The sequence below is a fragment of the Propithecus coquereli genome, unplaced genomic scaffold (assembly GCF_000956105.1).
Source record: "Propithecus coquereli isolate 6110/MARCELLA unplaced genomic scaffold, Pcoq_1.0 Scaffold179, whole genome shotgun sequence".
In the NCBI taxonomy this organism is placed as follows: domain Eukaryota; kingdom Metazoa; phylum Chordata; class Mammalia; order Primates; family Indriidae; genus Propithecus; species Propithecus coquereli.
This window is the reverse complement of record NW_012142634.1, coordinates 2,241,420-2,262,918: the sequence shown is the minus strand read 5'-3', so window position 1 is coordinate 2,262,918 and position 21,499 is coordinate 2,241,420. Positions and strand designations below refer to the sequence as shown.

At 52.2% G+C, this 21,499-nt stretch overlaps 1 protein-coding gene across 4 annotated transcripts in view; it reads left to right on the top strand.

The window, feature by feature from the left end:
• The window catches only part of TACC2 (transforming, acidic coiled-coil containing protein 2), a 169,735-nt gene that overhangs the window by 116,277 nt on the left and 31,959 nt on the right, over positions 1-21,499 (top strand). For 3 of the 4 annotated variants that reach the window (XM_012642432.1, XM_012642430.1, XM_012642429.1), the window contains 3 exons: positions 7,234-7,370; positions 15,775-17,086; positions 20,776-20,836. In XM_012642432.1, the coding sequence (XP_012497886.1) occupies positions 7,234-7,370; positions 15,775-17,086; positions 20,776-20,836 (1,510 nt within the window). Of the gene's footprint in view, positions 1-7,233; positions 7,371-15,774; positions 17,087-18,759; positions 18,796-20,775; positions 20,837-21,499 lie in introns of all 4 variants that reach the window. The other variant, XM_012642431.1, reaches the window with a different exon arrangement.

Here is a 21,499-nt window from a genome sequence, read left to right as displayed (position 1 = left end):
CAACATCTCCCTGCCCCGCTTAATTTGGTTTGGGCTCAGAAATCAGACACCAACCCTATTAGACTGGAGTATGTTTCCAGAGAAGACCAGAAGAGCTTTCCATCACGGGCGGGATCTGCAGTGCAAGCTCTGCAGCACGTGACTCGGCGGAACCGAGAAGTTCTTGTTTTCTGGGGCCAAGGTTGTGTCTCAGATGGGGGAGGACACCTGTTTGCTCAAGTGGCTTCCAACCAGCTAGGGTGTTACTGTAATTCTCCTCTCTGGAGAAAATAGAAGGACTTTAATGACAGCCCATCGGAATAGCCTCCTCATGTCTTCCTTGGGTTTGTTGGGTTATGTTCTTTTCTCAGTAGTCTCCATAAATGTTTCCTTTTCAGTTAGATTTTTTTAAGAATCTGAGTTTAAAGTTAAGATTGTGATTTAAGTTATTCAAGCAAGGAGTTTAGCCACGAAGATGAGAGTTCAGGGATATCAGTGCATGAAGGCGAGGAAAATAAAAGGGCAGCCTGAGTCCCTTCTTTCGTTACTTCTCCTGAGATTTTACTTCTCCTGATTGCAATCCGGCCTTTCCCCAGGAAGGCACAAGGGGATCCAGTGACAAGTTGGTGGGATCGTGGGCCCGGGGCCAGCTCTAGCGTTCTGCATTTCCTGCTGGGGAGGCCCCCAGCCACTTGAATGTCACTTCTCTTTATGGGGGTGCCTGGCGTTGTCACAAATAAGCCTATTTCAAAGCTGTGTGTGTGGGAGGGGGTGTTTCAGCGGGCACACGTACGCACGCCCACATGCAGAATGCCACACCGAGCCTCCTTCACCGGGAAACACTCCAGGTCACCGGAGTCTGGGCCGTGTGCACCTAGAGGGAAAGACGAGTTTGAGCTCAGCGTGACTCAGGGACCTGCTTCTGTCTGCATATGTCCTGATGAGGCAGCAACCACACTGTGTGGCTTCCAGATTCTCTTTCAAGCTCGACTCAGTAGCTTTGACCAAGTAAAAGAGAAGACGTGGTCAGTCTAATAGCAAATCACGTTTCCCCAGAATTCCCGTGGTGGAGGCCGGATCAGAGCTGCAGTAGTAAGAGGGAGGCACTGTCCTTATGGTTATTATTATTATTATTATTTGAGAAGGGTCCCGCTGTGTCACCCAGGCTAGAGTGCAGTCAGTGGTGTCATCAGAGCTCACTACAACCTCAAACTCCTGGGCTCAAGCAGTCCTCCTCCCTCAGCCTTCTGGGTAGCTGGGACTACGGGCACGCGGCATGACTACGCCCGGCTAATTTTTCTATTTTACGTAGAGATGTTGTTTGCTCCTGCTCAGTCTGGTCTTGAACTCTTGGCCTCAAGCAGTCCTCCTGCCTCGGCCTCCCAGAGTGCTAGGATTACAGGTATGAGCCACCAGCCCTTACAGTTATCATTATTCCCATTATGGGACAGACTATAGACAATCCATGGACCCCGGGAGGTCAAGGGCCCTGCCTGAGGGCACGCAGTTGTCGAGTGAGGGATTCTGCAGTGGACTGTGTTCGCGTGGGCTCCCTGTCATCCTGTCCACCTTCTCATTGATTTTGGGGGAAGTCTGTCTGCTGCATGCCATTGGGTCTGAGTGTGTTGCTTGTTTATTAAGGTTCTCTACCCTCTTTTAGCTAACAGACCCAAGATGGGCCAATTTGATGCTCCCTCCCTGGAATTTAAACCAAAATGATGCTTGAGATCCAAAAAATGGTTGTGGGACTGAAATGCCCACATTCTTCAGACCTGGTTCCTCCACCTCTGTAGCCTTTCAATAAATTCATTCTTTGTTATGCACAGCCAGGTTCTTGTTTCTTGCAACTGTATTCAGTTTACAACTGGCTTTAACCAGGTCTGTGGGAGTCCTGGATCTGTGATGCTCTTTCCCCCTTGTCATGCCACTTCTCTGACCTAGAGGGGGGCAGTACCGTGATGCCAGTGCCCGCTGGAGCCTTGCTAACATCTCAGCATAGCTGCCCAGTGATCACCACTTGGAACTGAAAATCGGACCTGCCTGCTAAACCCAGCAGATTCTAGGTGCTGGGAACCTCGGGATGAATGTGTGGTCATCTGATGTGATTTTCCCTAGGTGACCGTAGGTGTCAGCCTGGACAGTTCCAGCAGGCTGGCTTGCGAGAGCCAGCTTCGTGTTCACGGAAGCAGCCCCTGACCGGCTGCTCCTCAGCCATCTGGCTGTCTAAGACGGTCTTGGAGTCCGGTTGTGTTGAAATCTTACTCTGTCTTTGCGTAAATAGTGAGTGGTGATATTAACAGAGCAAATTCCTTTTCTATATCCGGCATGGGCAAATGAAAGACTCTTTTCAGTCAAAGCCTAGACAAATGACCAGTCTGGTTAAGGTGTGTTAGGCTGGAGGGGAGAGAGAGAGAGAGAGTGGAGTGGGAGTAGCTTTTATTGACAAGACTGTCTAAAGTTGTCATTCAGCAGAATATGACTATAATCTAGTACACAGCAGTTTCAAAAATATCCATTCACTCACAAATTCATCAAACTCTTCCGCAAGACACAGAGATGAATGAGACTGTCTGATCCTCCGCCAGGGGCTCAGTTTCATTTCTGGAAGGTCTCCCTCTCTCTTCAGGGCTGGCAGATGGTCTTTGGCCTGCGCGATGCCAGCCCATCTTCCCCGATGCAGGGCTTTGGGCCAAAGTGGGGCCTTTACCTGGGTTTGGTCTTCAAGGCAAAGGGAGCCAGGAGGAGGGGAATTCGGAGAGGAAGGTCTTGGGGAAGCCCCTGTCTGTAGCCTGCCTACCCTGTGTCCTTTCACTCTGGTTGGGTCGTCCCAAGAACCTCCGTCCAGTCCCTGGATCACTTTCATGTTGGGAACTGCAAACTGTAATTCTAAGGAATTGATCTAGAAAGAAATATAAGTATGGAAGTATCTTCTTCCCCTTTAGCAATGCTTAACAAGGAACCATTTCTTGATCATCAGGTAACAATCAAGTGGAGCTAGCTTTCGATTTCCAGGGTGGGTATCGTATTTAGAACAAAGGCTCTTATTTGGAGGCAGTGCTTAATGGAGGCTGGCCCAGCACCATGGAATTTCTAGCTGTGGCTGCCGCAAATGAGCCAGTGACCCTGCGCAAGTCACTTCAGCTCTTTGGGCCTTAGTTTCCTCACCTGTTTAAAAAGATGGGATGAGTGTGTTGGAAGATTCTGTGATCTCTGCAATTTATTATTCCGAGCCCTTGAATTATCTCCAGTAAAACTTGAACAAATGTAACCGTTTACTGATATAATGGAAACTGCATCTATAGTGCTTCTTTATTAGAAAATATCCATGTTTCAGTTATAGTTATACACACATTCACACATACCTATGTGCATGTATGTGCATGTGTATATTACATGATGTATGTGTGTGGATGCTGGTCTTATATTTTTTTGTTGTAGTTCATAGAAGTAAAAACGTGAAAATATTTAAACCAAATCACAAATATAAGGAAACAGGCCCTCAGGGTCTACTTTTTTCCCAGCTACCTGACTCTTGCTTTGGGGACAGTTTCCTTCCATACTTTGTTTTGACACAGCGTGTCATCTGTGGACGTGTTTAGCTTAGTGTCGTGGGGAGCAGAGGTTTTCAGGCTATGCTCTGTGGGACTTTAGAGCTCTGTAGAAATTCTCTGAAACCAAGAAAATACTTGAAAACATATTTTTGAACTGTACGAATACACAGTTGGGGAGCTCGGCAGGTTCGGGTTTCAGCGGCTGGAACAGTCTGTCCACGCTTGGGGTTACACGTTTCCCTCTGCCTTCCTTTTCTGTGTGCGCCGCACCGTGCGGTATTGGACGCCGTCCGCTTGTAGCCTGGTGCTGATAGATTAATTCGGTTTGTGTGGTTAGGTGGCCCTCCTGCCCTGTCTGCCTTATTAGGGAATATTCCGTGATCACAGCACAGGCTGTTAAAAAACAGACCTGTCTGTAATTACTCATCAGCGTGTATTAGGACTTTTCCTAATGACAGGCGGCCAGGAGAGAAATCAACAGGTATTGAGCTGTCGTTGGCATCTCTGACCCCTGGTGTCAGATTGTCCAGTTCACCCAAATAGCTTAATTGCTCTTCATGACAGACTTTATGATACAAACATATCATAAACGGAGCTTGCTAAAAATGTTTGAGAACTGCAGAGGTAGTGAAAAGGGCCTAGGTTTTAAAGGCAGGCGGTTCTGGATGTGAGCGCTGGCACACGTAATTTGCTAAATATATGGAGTAATTTGCCCCTGGAATGCAGAGTTGTCTCATCTGCAAAGTGGGCCTGCTCTCCAGCAGGCAGGTCATTTTTGAAGATCGGGAATAGGTGTACAAATGGGCCTAGTCCCATGCCTGACACATATCAAAATGTTCAACAAATGGTAGCTATAATTGTGCTTTTTATGCTGAGAATTAAAGTTGCCAGATTTTGTCTGGCCGTGAAGAGCTCTTTATACACTATAGAAACATAGATATTTAATTGTATTTGCGTATTTACTTCTCCCATGAACATAACATATGCATATCCTGGTAAATATATTTTTCTATAATTTAGAGATGTTTTAGCAGATCGTAGGGACGTTTTTCCTTCTGATATGTATTTGTGGCAAATTAATTTACTTTCCTTTCATTTTTAAATTGTGTGGAGCCTTAACAGAATAATTTCTTGTACTTTAGTTTCTTCTAGTAGGAAAAAACCCATCCAGCGGCCGATGGGAATTGCTTTTATGCATTGGAACTCCAAAATGCTGCTTTTATTTTTACGTACAGCCTTGTTGTGGGTGGACTACAGAAATCCTTGCTCTCAGAAATGTGCTTCAGCCCCTGGGAAACTGAATAGGGAAAAAAGAGCTAATTAAAAAAGCTGCCTCCCGCCTCCTCTAATTAACTTGCTCTCTGCTCCCGGGAGAGGATGCGGAAATATGAAAACAAGGCAGGCAGCACCGGAAGTGAATGTTATTCTAGTGGTCCATGGTGGCCCACACACCTGGCCACCCTTGGTGTTTTGTTGCAGAAACAGTTCACAGCAAACAGGCAAGGGAGCACAAAGGGGCTTGGTGTGCCCTGGCTGGCCTGCACACTGCCTCCTGCGCAGAGTGGTGGTGAATGGTGGTCCCTTTGAGTAGGTGGATGGGCTGGGCAGCTGCAGCAGCAGACACCTCATTGGAATTCAGCAGGGAGAATCCAAGAGCATCCGGCTCTCCCAACTGCTTGCTTGTGCTGTTGGGAAAGAGCAGGCCCTTTGTGCTCCAAAGCCACTCATCACCGGTGCCCAGGGACGCAGAAGCCAGGGAACCAGCGAGCACTTGGTGGTCTCTCCCCGAATCTCAGCTTGTGTGGGGCAGCCTCAGGGCCTCCGGATACTGCAGAAGCTCACAGCACCCGTGGCTGATGATGCAGCTAACTTTTTTATGACATCAAAAGGGATTTCGATCTCAGAGACAACAGGAGGAGAATTTGGGGGACAGAGGCTGTTCTTCAGTGGAGATGGCATTTGCCTCCTGGCAGATGTGGTCCCCAGTGGAATGGGCCCGGTGGATATGGACAGCGGTGGCCAGCAGTGGGAATTCCAGTCTGCTGGTCCTTCAAGGAAGCTCTGGAAAGAGGCAAGTTGGCTCTGTGCATCTTGTTAACATTGCCTGATGCTGCATGTAGCGTTGGGGGCCTGGGCGAGGAAGCTGGGTTCCCGGGGCTACACCCAGGACCCACCAGGCTGATCTGAACTCTTGCTCCTCTTTGCTGCTCAGTTGTGTAACCTCCTTGTGTTTTTCATACTGATAAACAGACTCTGCAGAACTTCAGGTCCCTTGAGCTGTTGTCCAAATGTGGATCTTAAATTCTGCCCATAGACAAAAGCTAAGCCCTTTGATATTAATGTGTGTTTGTAAAAAGTCACCATCTCCCCTGTTGTGGTTGCATGAGTTAAGTATTTACTTGTGAAATTTAATCGTGTGCAGGCTTTGGCTCATTGGATCCCATCAAAAGCAGCTCTGATGTTTCTGTTTCTCTCTTTGGGTCCCAGGAGGGCTTTGTGGCTGGTTGGAGGAGCCGAGGTCCTCGGTGGGCAGAGTAGGGGGGAAGGAGGGTCTTTGATGCTTATCACGTGAGTCACTGACAAACAAGTTGTAAAAGCAATATTGGTGTAGATTTTCTGAGGGGCACCACCAAGTGGCTCCTTTCCTGTTGCCAGCAGATAGTGGAGGGATTGGTTTGGTTCCTGGTATGCTCCGCCGGCTGGCAGATGGTCTTTGGGAGATGCTGACCTCCACTGGGGTCACCAGTCCTTTGGCCCATGGACCCCATGGGCACTCAGCAGCGTGTCTCACAGTGTTGGTTGGGCTGCATGGCTCAGTGACACCAGTGTGGCCCAGTGCACTCTGCCACACTCCATACTCACCTGCCAGGTCACCCTCTGATCATCCGTTTTCTCCAGATGCGCCTGCTGGGATTGTTTGTGGCAATCAGCAATCCTAAGTATCCACCCTTCTGATAATTAACTTCCTGACTGCAAATGAATAAATTGGTATTTTGGTCTGTTTCAACTATTCTGAGATGGGACTCGGCCCAGCTGCTGCTGCTGCTGGTGCTGCATCCTCGCTGGCCGTCCTCAGAGGCAAGGTTGGGCCCAGGCTGGGGACCACGGGGCATCTCGAGCACACGCAGAGCTGCCTTCTGGCCCCAGGGTACATGGCCGGCTCGGTGACTGTGGGAAGCCTAATCTTTTCTGACTTAAATTGAGCCACCAGGCCAGGCGCAATGGTTCACACCTGTAATCCTCAGTAGATGGAAAGATTAATAAGCATGATCAGAAAGTGAATGGATGTGTACTAACAAGTCATGTGACGCGCCGACAGGGCAGGACAGAGGAGACGGTGCTGGGGTGGGATCCTACGGGGGGTTGGCACCACGGCATGGAGCAAGTAGAATGCCTTTCTGTCTGAACGTGTGGCAGAGTTCCTCAAGGGTCCCCTGTGCCTGTGGTCGCCGCTAAGACAAGATGTGTGCGTTCCAGTAGAGCTGGGTTCAAAGAACACATCATTTGGGCACAGTCAGAGCTGGTGGTAAGATTCACCCTTGGGAATTCTGACTGGGAAAGCTGACGTTCCTCTCATCTGTCCTCAGTCAGTGCAGTTGAGCGGCGAGCCCGGGTCCACTGCCCTGAGGCAGAGGCCACCCTGCGCGGCGGAGCTGGCCCTCGGCCTCTGTCTAACCTGTGCTTCTCCTCCTTTCTCCATTAGGAGCTCGGACTCTGAAGAAGCATTTGAGACCCCGGAGTCAACAACTCCTGTCAAAGCTCCACCAGCCCCGCCCCCACCACCCCCTGAAGTCATCCCAGAACCCGAGGTCAGCGCACAACCACCCCCGGAAGAACCAGGTAACCGAGGGGCAAGAGCTCCCTGGGGAGGTCCCGGAGCAGCCCTGTGGCCCTGAGCACGCGGGAAGATTGAGGCAGCTCCTCCTGGGGCGTGGCTGGAGGCGGATGCCCACCCCAGGCGGCTGGGTCAGCCTCTTGACTCTGGGCTGTGCTTTGCATGATTTTTGTAGGTTATCATGAAAACGAAGGGTGAGCAGATACAGTGGATTGTTCTACGTTTGCTTTGCAGAGTTTTAGGAGAGGCCTCTGGGGAGATTGGGTTTGGCAAGGTGGGCAGTAGGTGGGTCTTGGGAGTTCCCAGCACAGTGCTGGAGTCTAGTCTTTGGCCCCGGCTCTCGTAAGGTTCTCACCAGCCCGTGTGAATCTGCATTTGTATTCCAAGAACAGGGCCCGTAGGCTTGGGAAGGAAGGTAGTAAAGGGGTGAGGAGGGGTGGGCACCTGGCAGGCCTGGGGCTTTGTCCCTCATTAACCTCCTGTTACTGATTCTTTATCACTTTCCCACGCCTGTCTCCCTCAGCATGAGTTGAAACACCTTTATGCACCCGTTAGATGTGGTGGTTACTGGGGGCTGGGACAGATCTCGTGCCCACCCCCACCCTGCCCACGTGGCCTGTGTTCTCTGGGTGCATCTGCTGGTGTCACCAGTGGGGTGGAACCACCTCTAGCATGAAAGTGTAATATGAGCCTAGAAGGAAGTGGGGCCTGCCAGAAATGGCCCCACAGGCTGGTCAGGGGTCTAGGTGTGTCCCATCCTTAGACCTGGACAGCTCTGGGCCCCACACCTTAGAGGACCCCACCTTGGCCACCTTGGGCCATAGCCCTCCCCATGTGGCGAGGAGTCTGCAAGGCCAAACTCCCTTCTAGACCATGAGCTGGACACCTGGGTGTAGTCCTGCCCAGGTCCACCTCGTCCCCTTCTCCTGGGCCGGCTTCCCGAGGGCAGGCTGTGCCGAGAAGGAGCCACGAATGGGGTCAAGGCTGCCCCAGGTGAGTGAGGAGAAGGGGCCGTGCAGGCTGGGGGCTTCCCTCGTACTCTCGCCATGGCCAGGAGCCAGGTGAACTGGGAAATAAAATAACACTTTGACCTTGATGTTGGTTTTGGAAAGAAATGGGTAGAATCCTTGTTATCTGCACTGGGTTGGAGCAGGCCATTGTTTTAGAAAGGGTACACACTCCTGGGGCTTCGTCCTGAACAAACATGCCCCCTGCACTATGGAGGGGGCAGGGCAGTTTCCGTGAGAGCAGATGCCTTTGCGGGTGTCTGACAAGTTCCGTTTTCATGTTCTCTCCTCTCTGACAGCTCCTCAGCCAGCGGCCGTGTCTGGATTCTGCTGAGTCAGTGTAGACGCTGGCTCTGAGAGGAGGATGATCAGCATTTCTTTGATTTTGAGGTAGAGAAGAGCCAGGAGGCCTGCTCACGGTTCTTGGAGAGTCATTTGCATCCCTTCCCTTATTTCCTGTGATAAAGCATAGGAAATAAATATTGTAATATTTTAAAAAATGTTTTAATATTTTAAAAAATTCACCCATAGTTCTTAATGGACAGTGGCTGAATGACAAACACATCGTAACCTCTAGGTCAAATATGATTAGGAATCAACTATTATTTTTCCGTGGGTATAATAAATTCATGCCTAAACATATGTAGGATGCTTTAGAAAACAATTTAGAAGAGAACAATGGCGTATTACAGCATGTCCATCCCCAAACACCACGGAGTGTTCAGAGGCCATTCCGTGACCATAGGTGCATCTTCTGGGACTTCTGGTCGACATCCTGCCCGCTCTGGGGAGTGGGTCACTACTCTGTTCTTCCCTCTGGTCCCATCCTTCCTTCTGCCTGACTCCTTTTGTACAAAGCGAATAACAATCTCCATTCTTGGAAACAAACACGTGTGACACCCACATCTTTCTTGGATGTCAGTTTCTAAAAGAACCAGCGTTACAGAGGATTAGCGACAGCCCCCACCAGGGAAGGGGTTGGAGTCTTTAACTGCCACCGGTCACAGCCCCTTGGAATCTTTGATTATTCCTGTTGGAGTCTTTGAACAGGGACTCGATGCTTTTGCTCCGTGGAAAGCCACGAGGAGACTGGCTGTGTGGGGATTATGAGATAAGGCGACTTACGGTTGGAACTGTGTCTGCTTACAGCCCCCTAGCCTGGCCTGTGCAAAGATCCATTTGATTTGCCGCCCTTGTTAGAAACGCGCCCCCAGACGTAACGTCCCCCCTGCATTCTTCAGAGCAGCGTGGGGCATCGAACGTGAGAGGGCAGCTGTGCTGGCCGGCGTAGGCGGCCGGAGGAGAAGAAAGATTCCTTCTGAGAGCCACGGAAGGAAAGGGCAAGAGAGGAAACTCGATTGTCCAGTTTTCCTCTGCGAAGAGCCCTGGGTGTTGCTGACCGTGCTAAAAGAGCCGCGGGAAGCAACAGACGAGGCCTTTGGCTGTGAGTGGAGACGTGGATTTTCCTCCTGGAAACCTGCGTTTTGCAAAACTATCGCTCACCTGTGTTGGGTCCCACCAGCGTGTTTGCGTGGACCCAGCTCAGCTGAGCCGAGTTTTCTTATCCTTCAAATGAGGAGGGTGACCTGCGAGCCCTCAGATCCTTCCTGCTCTGACCTCCCATGAACGGTCCTGTGAACGGAACACTTGGCTGGGGGACAGTGGCCGTGTTATTAGAACTCAAAAGTGGCCACCTAAGGACATAATTAAATGTCACATCATTCAATCATAGCTCCCCTTGGAGCGTCTGCCCAGGGTCAGGTGTGTGCTAGGTCCCTGGCATGTTTCCCCTCCCACTCAGGTGGGGAGAGTCACCCCTCATGGGCACAACCTCCCTGTGCGGTGTGTAGCATCTCCTGCCTCCCTGTGAGACGCAGAGGTTACGGAGCTCGCAGGACTTGCGCTCCGCCTCGCAGCAAGGGAGGGGCTCTGCGATCGGAACGCAGGCCTCTCCGCCTCCAGGCTGGCTCCTTTTCCATCTGGAAACCAGGCTGCTCTTCGCGTGGGTGCCGTGGGCTGGTGCAGGTCGTAGTGCTGGCTGGGTGAAAGCCGTCACTGTGCTTGCGGATGCTCAGATGTGTGCAGGCGGAGCTCTGCAGCTCTGTGCCAGCCTGTCCTGAGAGCTGCAGCCCGAGCCCAGCCCCGAGACAGAGGCCAGGGCATCGGGCTGTCAGGCGGCAGCAAGTCAGTGGTCAGTGGGGAGGCACGGCAGGGGGACCGAGGTGGTCTCCTTCCCACAGATGCCCACTCACCCTCCAGGGACGTGTTCTCCACTGGGGAGTGAAGCTGGTTGACTCACTCCTGCCGGGAGACTGCCAAGCCAGGGGGAAGGCCAGGTTGGGGCTTTGGAGGTGATTGGAGCTGCCTCGTGCCCTGTGTGCCGACACCTTTCCTGTCTCCGCCTGCACGTGGTGGCTCTCACCAGGACTGTGCTCCAAATGGCTACTTGTTGGCCATTGCCCTCAAGCAGACTCAGAGGGAGCTCAGTGCCCAGCCTGGCTGCAGAGCACCTGTGGCTTCTCTGTCCACTGGACCCACCGCAGAGGGGAGCCTGTCTCCACACACGCTGCCGCTCGCTTTCACCTCCTCTGGGGAGGCCATGTGAAAAGTGCCCGGTGCAGACGTGGGAAGCCTCCTGGTATGCGGCAGGGCATCCCAGGGCCCTTCCCAGTCGGAGGCAGGGGTACGGGGGCGGTGTCCCCGTGGCACGTGCAGGAGCTGGGGAGCCGTGGCTGCCTTTTCCTGGCACCTGCTGTGCCCTGGGCTAGGTGCTTACGTGCCTGTCCCTCTTCATCCTCACAGGAAGGCCCGTTTCACAGCTGAGGCTCAGAGGGATCGAGTAACCTGCCTGGGGTTGCATACTGTCTGATCAGGCTGCTGTAACAAAACAACCATAGACTGGGAGGCTTATAAACAACAAAAACGTATTGCTCGCAGCTCTGGAGGCTGGGAAGCCCAAGATCAAGGTGCCGGCAGATTTGGCGTCTAGTGAGGGCCTGCTGGCCGGTGCATAGACAGCACCTCCTACCCGTGTCCTCACGTGGTGGAAGGGACAAACAGGCTCCTTCGGGTCTCTTTTATAAGGGCGCTAATCCCATTCATGAGGCTCTGGCCCCAGGACCTAATCACCTCCCAAAGGCCCCACCTCGAGAGTGAGGATTCCAACGTGGAAATTTGGGAGGACACGACATTCAGACCATGGCACACAGCCGGGTGAGGGCCATGGCTTCTCAGACCCGGGCCTGGCTGCCGCAAGCACCTGGGTCCTCCTTGGCCGGGCTGCTCCCTGCTTCACCAGGTGTTACACATGCCCAGGTCAGGGAACAGGTGAGGCTGCTGGGGACGCTGACATGCAGCCTTGCGCTGCACCTGGGGGCCCTGGCCATCGAGTCAGGTGTTCGTGGGGTGCACAGCCGCCAGATCCAAAGGCCTGTTTATCCCAGGCTGGAGGGACAATGCAGAGATCAGGGGCTGTGTAGACAGGTGAGGAAGCATGAGAGGATGGTGATCTCACCTGCCTGTGCTGGCTGTGTTCACACTAGGAGCAAAGTGACCTCACCTGCCCGTGGTGACCACATTCACAGGGGGAGGACGATGAGTGGTCCGGGATCAGCGGGTGTTCAGTGGTTACGTGAGGAGCAGTGACGTGTACCCCGGACAGAGCCTTCCTGCTGATGCTTAGGCCTGGCAGGGGGTGTGGGAACAGCCGGCCGGGCGGCAGGTGGGATCTGCTGGAAGAGCTGCTTGTCTCCGGCTGACGCATCAGGGAGGCAGCAGTCGGCACAGCAGGCCAGAGAAGTGGCGTGTGGCCTGCTCGCGGGGAGCCTTCGTGCTTTCTCCCCTTGCTAGGAATTCCCCCTCATGCCTGGCACATCTGCTTTTTCCCTGACTTGGGGGTTTCACTGCCCAGCTCTGGGGTTATGGACTGCATTTTGCTGCCCCCATTCATGTGTCGAAGCCCTAACCCCGAGTGCGACTACGTCTGTGGATGGGGTCTTCAAGGCGGTCTGAAGGTTGAATGGGGTAACAAGGGTGGGGCCCTAATCCGATGGGACTGGTGTCCCCATAGGAAGAGGGAGGGACAGCAGGAATGTACACAGTGAAGAGGCCATCTGCAAACCAGAGAGAGAGGCCTCAGGAGAGACCAAACCTGCCAACACCTCGATCTTGGACTCCCAGCCTCCAGAGCTGTGAGAAATACATTTCTGTTGGTTATGCTGCCCAGTCTGTGGCATGTGGTGACAGCAGCCCTGGCAGACTCGGACAACGGGGAACCCACTTAGTGAGCCTTTTCATATGATGAACTGGGGATGCTGATTTTGTCATCAGACTGAGCCGGACACCTGGCACCCAGATGCAAGACATTGTTCTTGGGGCACTGCCCAGGTCTGCACTGACGGGCTGCACGAGTAGAGGGCGTGTGAACATAGATGGATTGATGTGGGGTCTTGGGTTTGCTCACCTGTGTCCACAGCACACCCCACAGTGGCCGACGTATAGCTGGCACTCACGTTATTTGTGGAATGAACGAGTGAATTGTCTTCATGCAGAGATGACATGTGGACATTTAGAAATCCAGTGAGGGGTGGGGACTCAGAACCCAGCTGGACCACCAGAGCCTTCCCAGCCCCCCGTGGTTGACCCTGTGGAGCAGCAGCCCCTGGTAATCACACAGTAAGGCGGTGCTTCCCAGCCAGGGGGGATGTTGCCCCCCAAGGGGACATGGCAATGTCTGGAAACATTCTTGGCGGTCATAGTTGGGGGGGGGTGCTGTTGGCATCTAGTGGGTAGAGGCTGAGGATGCCACTGAGCATCCTGCAGTGAACAGGCAGCCACCACCCCCCTCCCATGATAAAAAAAAAAAAACTGACCTTCCCCAAACATCCATAATGTCGAGGTTAGGAAAGGTGAGGTTTCTTGGTCCCTGGTGATTTATGAGGACATGGCAGTTCTAAATAGGAAAGCCACGTGAAGCAGAGAGGGAGCGTTTTCTTCTGGGGAAAAATGAGCCTTTGGTTGAGCTGAATATCTGCTTGTTGCTGCATGATTCAGGGAGGACTTCCGACATCTGAAGGGCCTGGAAAGACTTCCTTCTAAAGGCTGCTGAGGCACAGGAGGTTGGCACGTGTGGGCCTTGATTTGGGAATGAGGCTCCTGGCAGGACCCGTTGGAAAGCACCAGGTCCTCCAAGGTGTCCCCTGGGCCTTTGTGCCCTCTGCACTGTGTGCCCAGGGGCAGCTACAGGCCAGGAAGGAGGACAAGGTCACTGCCGATGGGACGATGGGGTGCTTGAGGACACTAGGTCCTGGAGGAAAGAAAGAAGTTGATTTTAGAAAGAAGGGAGGCAACACCTTTCCTTTTGAGCCCAGATGGAAGCAGGAGTGTTCGGAAGACGAGGGAGAAATCATTTGGCAGGATGAACAGCGCTGAGAGGCTTCAGGAAGGTGCTCGTGTTTAGGACTCTGCTCCAGGTGGGGCCTGGGGTGGCCCTGGGTGGAGAAGAGGGGGAAGAAAGGATCTGAAGCCAGGACTAGCTCACAGACATGCTTCCGGAAGGTGCTCTCAAGCCGATAGGTGTTTGTTGAGCCTGTGAGAGAACGTGTGGCCAGTCAAGGGGGAACCAAGATGCCTAGGACCAGTTCCTGAACTCAAAGTCTTGAAGCTTCCTTACGTTGTCATCTCCTACTTCACCAACTGCGGTCCTCTGCCGTGTGCTCCAGCAGAAAGGTTTGCTTGTGAGCAAAGTTTGGTAAGTGCCACAGAAATACTCACCACCTGGAGGCTTGCAGTTGGGTGTGAATTGCTCTGAGAAAACATCCAGTGAGAGACCAGTTGGGGTTTAATGAAGCATTTCCCAAGCTTGTTTGCTGGGGTGAGGGATGGGACCCCCAGATATAGTAAATAAAAATATGGGATATCCATTAAATTTGAATCTTAGATAAGCCATGAATAATTGGGATATGGGATATACTTATATTAAAAGACATATTTATCTGAAATCAAATGTAGCTGAGCATGCTGTATTTTATCTGGCGACTCTCCGGGGGCGGGGCGAGGAGGGCTGGAGGGACATAGCACTTGTCAGCGAAGCACGCTTTGGGAACGCCGTCCCAAGCCATATTTGTGCCAACTCCTTTTATTCCTTGTTCTGCATTCTCCCAGTACTTAGCGCTACAGACCACTTTCCAACATTTGCCCTCTTTTGTCCGGTGGCATGTTTTTAATTTTCTGGCAAATCATTTTCTGGCATCCTTGACTGCCTGGAACAGTTGTGAACCCAGAAGTGCATGAAAGATGCCACCTGGAGCAAGCAGAACGCAGAGTAGCCACACCAGGGCTGGCCAGATCCCCAAGTGGCTGGGGGGCCGTGAGATCCCCAAGTGTCATTTGGCTGACATTCGGAGCATCTGCAGCATATTGAGAAATCAGGAGCAAACTCCTCGGCTGGCAGTGGCTAATGGGGTAGAAAAGCAGCAGCCCAGAGAGGAGTGAGAACAGACAGGAGGCAAGGCCAAGGACAGGCAGGTGGGATGGGAGAGAGAGATCACAGGTGGTGCCTGTGGCAGGTGGCAGACAAACTCAGTTCTGCTACAGTTGCCTGGGGGCCCTTTTGTTCCTTACAAAGGCTCTGAGTATTCAGGAACAGGCTTGCCGGTGACAACAGCTGGTACTTGCGAAGGCTTATTGTGCTTTACCTGCAGTATTTCTCTGTCTTCCTGTTCCTTGCTTTAGCCACACTGCCCTCTTTGCTATTTCTGCAACACTCCAAGGGTGCTCCTGCCCCAGGGCCTTTGCACTTGCTATTCCTTCTGCCTGGGATGCTTCCTTCCCAGGAATCCTCCTGGTTCGTGCCTTTTACCTTGATTTCATTTTTTGCTCAAGGTCCTTGGAGGACCTTGCCTGACTGCCTTATTTTAAAATTACAGCTCTCCTGTCCTGGCTTCATTTTGCTCCTTAGTACATATCACCCTCTGACTGTAATATGTTTTACTTGTTTATTTGTTTATTCACTATCTTCTCCCTGAAGAATGTGACTTCCAGGAAGGCAAGGATTTTGTCTGTTTTGTCCATGGTTGAATCCCCAGCACCTAGAATGGTGCCTGGTCTTGATTAGGCACTTGGTAAATGTCTTCGAGTGAATGATCTGAGCTATTCCTTAACCAGCCCTTATCACTCCCGTTTTACAGGTGAGGGAACTGAGGGAGAGCCCATCTGGGGTCTGGAGCTAATAATGGGTTGGGCCAGAATCTGTACCCAAGCAGGGTGCCCAGTGGTGGGCCAGGGTGGCCTGTGACTATAGTTTGTTGACCTCTGCCCTAGAGGGTGATGGTCTGGCACAAGAGGAGATACCCTGCAAAGTGTCTTATGTCCCTAAATGCTGGCTTTTCCTCTGTCTCTTCAGGATGTGGTTCTGAGACGGTCTCCGTTCCCGATGGCCCCCGGAGTGACTCGGTGGAAGGAAGTCCTTTCCGTCCTCCGTCCCATTCCTTCTCTGCCGTCTTCGATGAAGACAAGCCGATAGCCAGCAGTGGGACTTACAACTTAGACTTTGACAACATCGAGCTGGTGGATAACTTTCAGACCTTGGAACCTCGCGCCTCCGACGCTAAGAATCAGGAGTGCAAGGCGAACACGCGGAGGAAGTCCACGGATTCTGTCCTGATCTCCAAGTCTACGCTGTCCCGCTCCCTTAGCCTGCAAGCCAGTGACTTTGATGGTGCTTCTTGCTCAGGCAATCCCGAGGCCGTGGCCCTCGCTCCAGATGCGTACAGCACGGGTTCCAGCAGTGCTTCCAGCACCCTTAAGCGAACTAAAAAGCCGAGGCCGCCTTCCTTAAAAAAGAAACAGACCACTAAGAAACCCACAGAAACCCCCCCGGTGAAAGAGACGCCCCAGGAGCCAGCCGAGGAGAGTCCTGTTGCCAGTGAGGAGAATCTGGCGTCTGAGACAAAAACAGAATCAGCCAAGACGGAAGGTTCTGGCCCAGCCTTATCGGAGGAGACACCCCTAGAGCCTGCTGCTGTGCCCAAAGCTGCCTGCCCCCTGGACGCAGAGAGTGCAGAAGGGGCCATCCCCCCGGCTTCCGGAGGAGGCAGAGTGCAGAACTCGCCACCCGTCGGAAGGAAAACGCTGCCTGTTACCACGGCCCCAGAGGCAGTGGAGGTGACCCCGTCAGATAGCGGGGGGCAGGAGGACTCCCCAGCCAAGGGGCTGTCAGTGAGGCTGGAGTTTGACTATTCTGAGGACAAGGGTAGTTGGGACAACCAGCAGGAAAACCCCCCTTCTACCAAAAAGACAGGCAAAAAGCCGGTTGCCAAAATGCCCCTAAGGAGGCCAAAGATGAAAAAGACACCCGAGAAACTTGACAACACTCCTGCCTCACCTCCCAGGTCCCCCGCTGAACCCAATGACATCCCTATTGCTAAAGGTACCTATACCTTTGATATTGACAAGTGGGATGACCCCAATTTTAACCCTTTTTCTTCCACCTCAAAAATGCAGGAGTCTCCCAAACTGCCCCAACAATCATACAACTTTGACCCAGACGCCTGTGACGAGTCTGTTGACCCCTTTAAGACGTCCTCTAAGACCCCCAGCTCACCTTCTAAATCCCCAGCTTCCTTTGAGATCCCAGCCAGTGCTATGGAAACCAATGGAGTGGATGGGGACGGGCTGAACAAGCCCGCCAAGAAGAAGAAGACGCCCCTGAAGACGTAAGTTCAGGGGTGGGGGTTGTAAGGATTGGAGGCAGGGTGCAACTCAAGGTCACGTGCCTGGATAACCTGCAGCTGCCCTAACCTCGCCCCTGGTTGCCGTGATGACGCTGTGCTTGTGGCCATGTCACCAAGCAGGATGCATGGTTTCCTTCCTCTCTGAGACCACGGTGGTAGCATTTTCCCATCCACATACCCCCTTGGGGTCAAGAGTCCTTGATCTTTTGTCTTCCTAAACTAGTGGTCTAGCTACTTAAAGCCTAAGACCTGACGTGGGACTCCAGGGGAGTGTGGGAGATCCCAAAGAGAGGGACAGGCCCCTGGAGGCCTGGTCACCTCTCTGTTGGTGACTGACCCTATCCCCTGTTTAGCATGTGAATTGCCTTTTGGAGAAGCCAGGAGAGATGTCCTTTAAAATACGATTACAATTTACAGTATTTGTTTCTGGCCATTCGTGAGACATTAGCCCAGGGAGGCAAACGCGGCAGGAGGTTGCAGGAGGCCCATGAGTGAGGAGTGTGTCCCGGCTCCTCCCTGCACCCCGACCAGTGCAGAGGAAGCACCCCTCTTTGCCTCCCTCCCTCTCTAGTCATCTTTTATAGACCAGAGTCCAAAGGCCCTGTAAGTTCAGAAGGGATAAGTGGGACCCTAAAGGCACGAATGATCTGTACAATCCCCGGGAAGCCATTAATAGTCGGGTGTGTGGTCCACACACATTTAACCAGGTCAAGAGCACTGCCCGTGGGTCCTGTGTGTCCCGGCCTCCAGAGTTCATGCCGAGACTGGCTCGAAGTTGGGTGACTGCAGGTCCATTCTCGGGACGCTGGGCCACGTGTAGTTCGCTGCTTGGAGACTTCTTATGGGAAGTATTGCCCATGATTTAGCAGGGCTGAGATCAGTCTCGGGGGGCAGTGCAGCCGAGCAGGCCACAGTATTGGCCCCTCTGGGTCTGCCTGGTGTGAAGGAGGCAGGGTGACCTGGGTACCTCCCATATGGGCTCCCTTAAGCCTTGAACATCTGAGGAGAGCCTTGGCCTTCCTGACAAGTTCTCTGTAGCAGGCTTTGGCCTTGGATCACCCTGCTGCTGCCTAGTGGTGGCTGGGAGGCCTTCCCGGCCAAAAATGTAGACTTTTCTTAGATCAGTTACCCAGCTAGGCCCTTCCTAGAGACTCAATAGAATCGATGTTGGAAACTTTATTTCAAGCATGGAATAGGAGAACTCTGAAATGCCTGGACTGCAGCGCCATGCGCCCTCGTCTCTGGAAAGAGAGTCAACTTGTAGCCACCACTGCCTCCTCCTTCCCCACGACGTGCTCTCTGTATCGTAGTCTATCCCCATCCACGGTCTCCTTTGCTCCTCAGAGCCAACAAAGGTCGGGCACGCTAACCCGTCTGTGCTCTCGCCTCTAGTGCAGACGGGGTGCTGGCTTGAAAGACCCTGCAGTGGGGTGACAAAGCTCTCTGTGCACCAGCGCTTTGTGGGATGATCAGAACCAAGAGAAGCTGTTCCCCAATAGCCCTTTCCAAAAAGCCGGGGTGTTGCCGCCCTCGGACGTAGACGCTACAGCGATGGCTGCCGCATCCTAACCCACGAATAACCAGTTGTGTGCAGATTTATCTTTTTTGTCAGTTCCTTCTGTCTGTCTCTCTTTTTCTTTGTCTTCTTGTCTTAGGATGGTTGAAGATGTGATGTCTGTATGTTCTCTGTTGTAAGTAAATTTAATGGAATCTGCCTCTTATGCCAAATGTGCTTCATTCTGCCTTTTGTTTCTGCTTCCAAGCCCTTTTCATTTCCTCTCCATGGCTGCTACTGACGTATTTCCATGGTGGGCCTGGGAACAGTGGGGCACGGGGCTCCCGGTAGCGGAGGTTATTTTTCTGTGATTGCATCCGTGAGAATGCTTGGCTGTGAAAACGTGGTATCCAACATCTGCCTGCTTGTCAGGAATGGAACTTTCCCCCCTTGCATACTGGACGTCTTCATCTGAAACCCATACATTTTTTTTTTTTTAACTCCTCATTCCATTCTTTCATTTTAAATTGGGCTAGTGGGCGATTGCTTTCAATAGTACTGTGGCTTCACATTAAAATAACCACCCAGTCTAACCACAAGCAGCAACTGCTGTGGCATGTTCTTGCTAATGTGCTTGGGCTGTTCCGAATGGGGGCCCGCAGAGCACCTGCCATGCAGGGTCGGCTCAGAGTGGAGCGCACGGCCGTGAGAGCCATCGCCAGGCTGCCCTGGGCTAGGGCTTTGGTCACTCAAGACCAGGCTGGTGTCAGCATGCCTCATCTGCCATCTGTGGGTCCCAGGTGCTTTGCCTTCCCTGGCCAGGAGGGATCTGTGGGTGGCTCTCAGGGGTCCAAAGACATGTACCTTCTCCTTGTCCTTACAAGGGAAGCTGGCCTGGTTCCAGGCATCCACAGCCCCAGGACAGGGTAGAGTCTCTTAGGCTTTCTTCTGCCCAAGCGGTTTTTTTGGTATTTTCAAGCCATTTAGCAACTACAGGATATCCAGTTATATATTTATATGCATGAATAAATATATGCTTGAAGCTGTGATTGCATTATTTTATGGCAAATGCCATAAATGCTGTAAATAGCCATTTATAGTATTCTTTTTCATTATTATTGCCATTGCTGGAGCATTTTATTTGAGAGAACACAAGGAAGGAACTTGAATGCCAAATTGCTCTGCCCGTCCGTTAATGTGGCAGGCAGTGGGGGGTGGTGGGATGTAAGGGGAGGGACCACCCCCCAAAGCCCTTGCTTTGCCGAGGCTGGGATGGTACCAAGAAGGGGCTGGGGGCCAGGGGCCTGTCTGCAGGGCGGAGAAGACCTCCATTTTGACCGTGGAAATGACCCCCTTACTGTCCCATGGATTGAATGGACCTGTTTATGCTAAAAGTCATCCCTTCCTCCTGGGATCTGCCTACCGGCCCTTCAGGAGTCTGAGCTGATGGTTCTTTAGCCTCACAGCCCACCCCCCCATTACTTATATGAAGCAGAAAGAAAGGGAGCAAAGAGTCATGAACTTCTCTGTTAACCATGGTTAGGAAAAGACATAAAAAATCATCTCATTTCACCCCCAGCCCTGCCTTTAGTCAGAACCCCCCTACAAGCTTTCAGAGCACAGGAATCCGTTAAACTCAAAGATCCTGTGAGTAGGAGGGATTTGGCAAATTCTCCCCGAGGACCCAGAACTTTCTATTTCTGCTCCAACTCCCTCCAATGTTCCTTAAGTGCTGTGTCATTAAGTGCCGTGTAGTTTTGCCCGTCTGTGAATCGGATCCTGTTAATTGGTGTCATGAGCCTAGGGCCCCTCCCCCCACCTTAGTTGGTTCACACATTCATGGAAGAGTCCAGATAGATTAATCTGCTCACCGAAATTTGCTTTATAAAATAAGAACATTTAGTTAAATTTAGCTTCATTTTCTGGGTCAGCTTGCCAAAATGCCATCTCTTTAAAGATTTCCAGCTTGATGGATCTTTCCCTTGGGGGCAAAAATAATAGCTGTTAAAAAGTCAGAAGGGATTGTCAGTGTGGACATGTTTTCGCTGGCGTGGCGTGGACGGGAGGGTGGTCCGGGCCAGACAGCTCTGCAGGGCAGCGGCTTCCGTCCGCTCTGCTGCTCTGCAGTGTCCTGTACCTCTGGTTGTTGTGTTCACATTTTCCATTTTGTTTCCAGTGACACCTTTAGGGTGAAAAAGTCGCCAAAACGGTCTCCTCTCTCTGATCCACCTTCTCAGGTACATATTCCTTTGATCTATGACCGCACTGCCCACCCGGGGACTTCACGCTGCTGTGGTTTTTCTCCCGTGTCAGCAGAGCTTCCCTCCTGCTCACGTTTTCAGGAACTTCTCGCCCCCTCCATGGAGGGTTCCCCGGCATTTGCAAGGCATTATATTGATCCCTTCGATTTGGGGAAGATCAGAGCGAGTCCTGAGAGTAGGCAGACACTCAGGGAAAATGTTAGTTGGAGTCTCTAGGAATCATTCTGGTCCATTCTGGCCAGTTCATCTGCTGTGAACTTACATATGACTATCAAGTTGAGAAAGTCTTCTGACTTTTTGTGTCAAGAGCACTGAATTATGCAGCCAAATTGGGAGTGGCAAGAAAAGGGAGCCCCCTTCCCCTAAAGAAGTGGGGCTTGGGCTGGTTATGTGAGTCCCCCCTTCCCTCTCGCTGGTTCCTCCACCAAATATATGCCATTTCTTCTACCCTGTGGGTGGACCATGGAAGGTGGTCCTTGGCCACTAGGCCATACCATTCGGGTCTATTTCTGAATCATAAAACAAGCAGACCCCCTCCCTACCCCTCCAAGTCCAAGCCAGCAAAGCCCCGGCTGGCGGACCCTGGCCAGGGTGGGGGCGATGGGGGGAGGTACCCAGCTTCAGGAACAGGGGACTCAG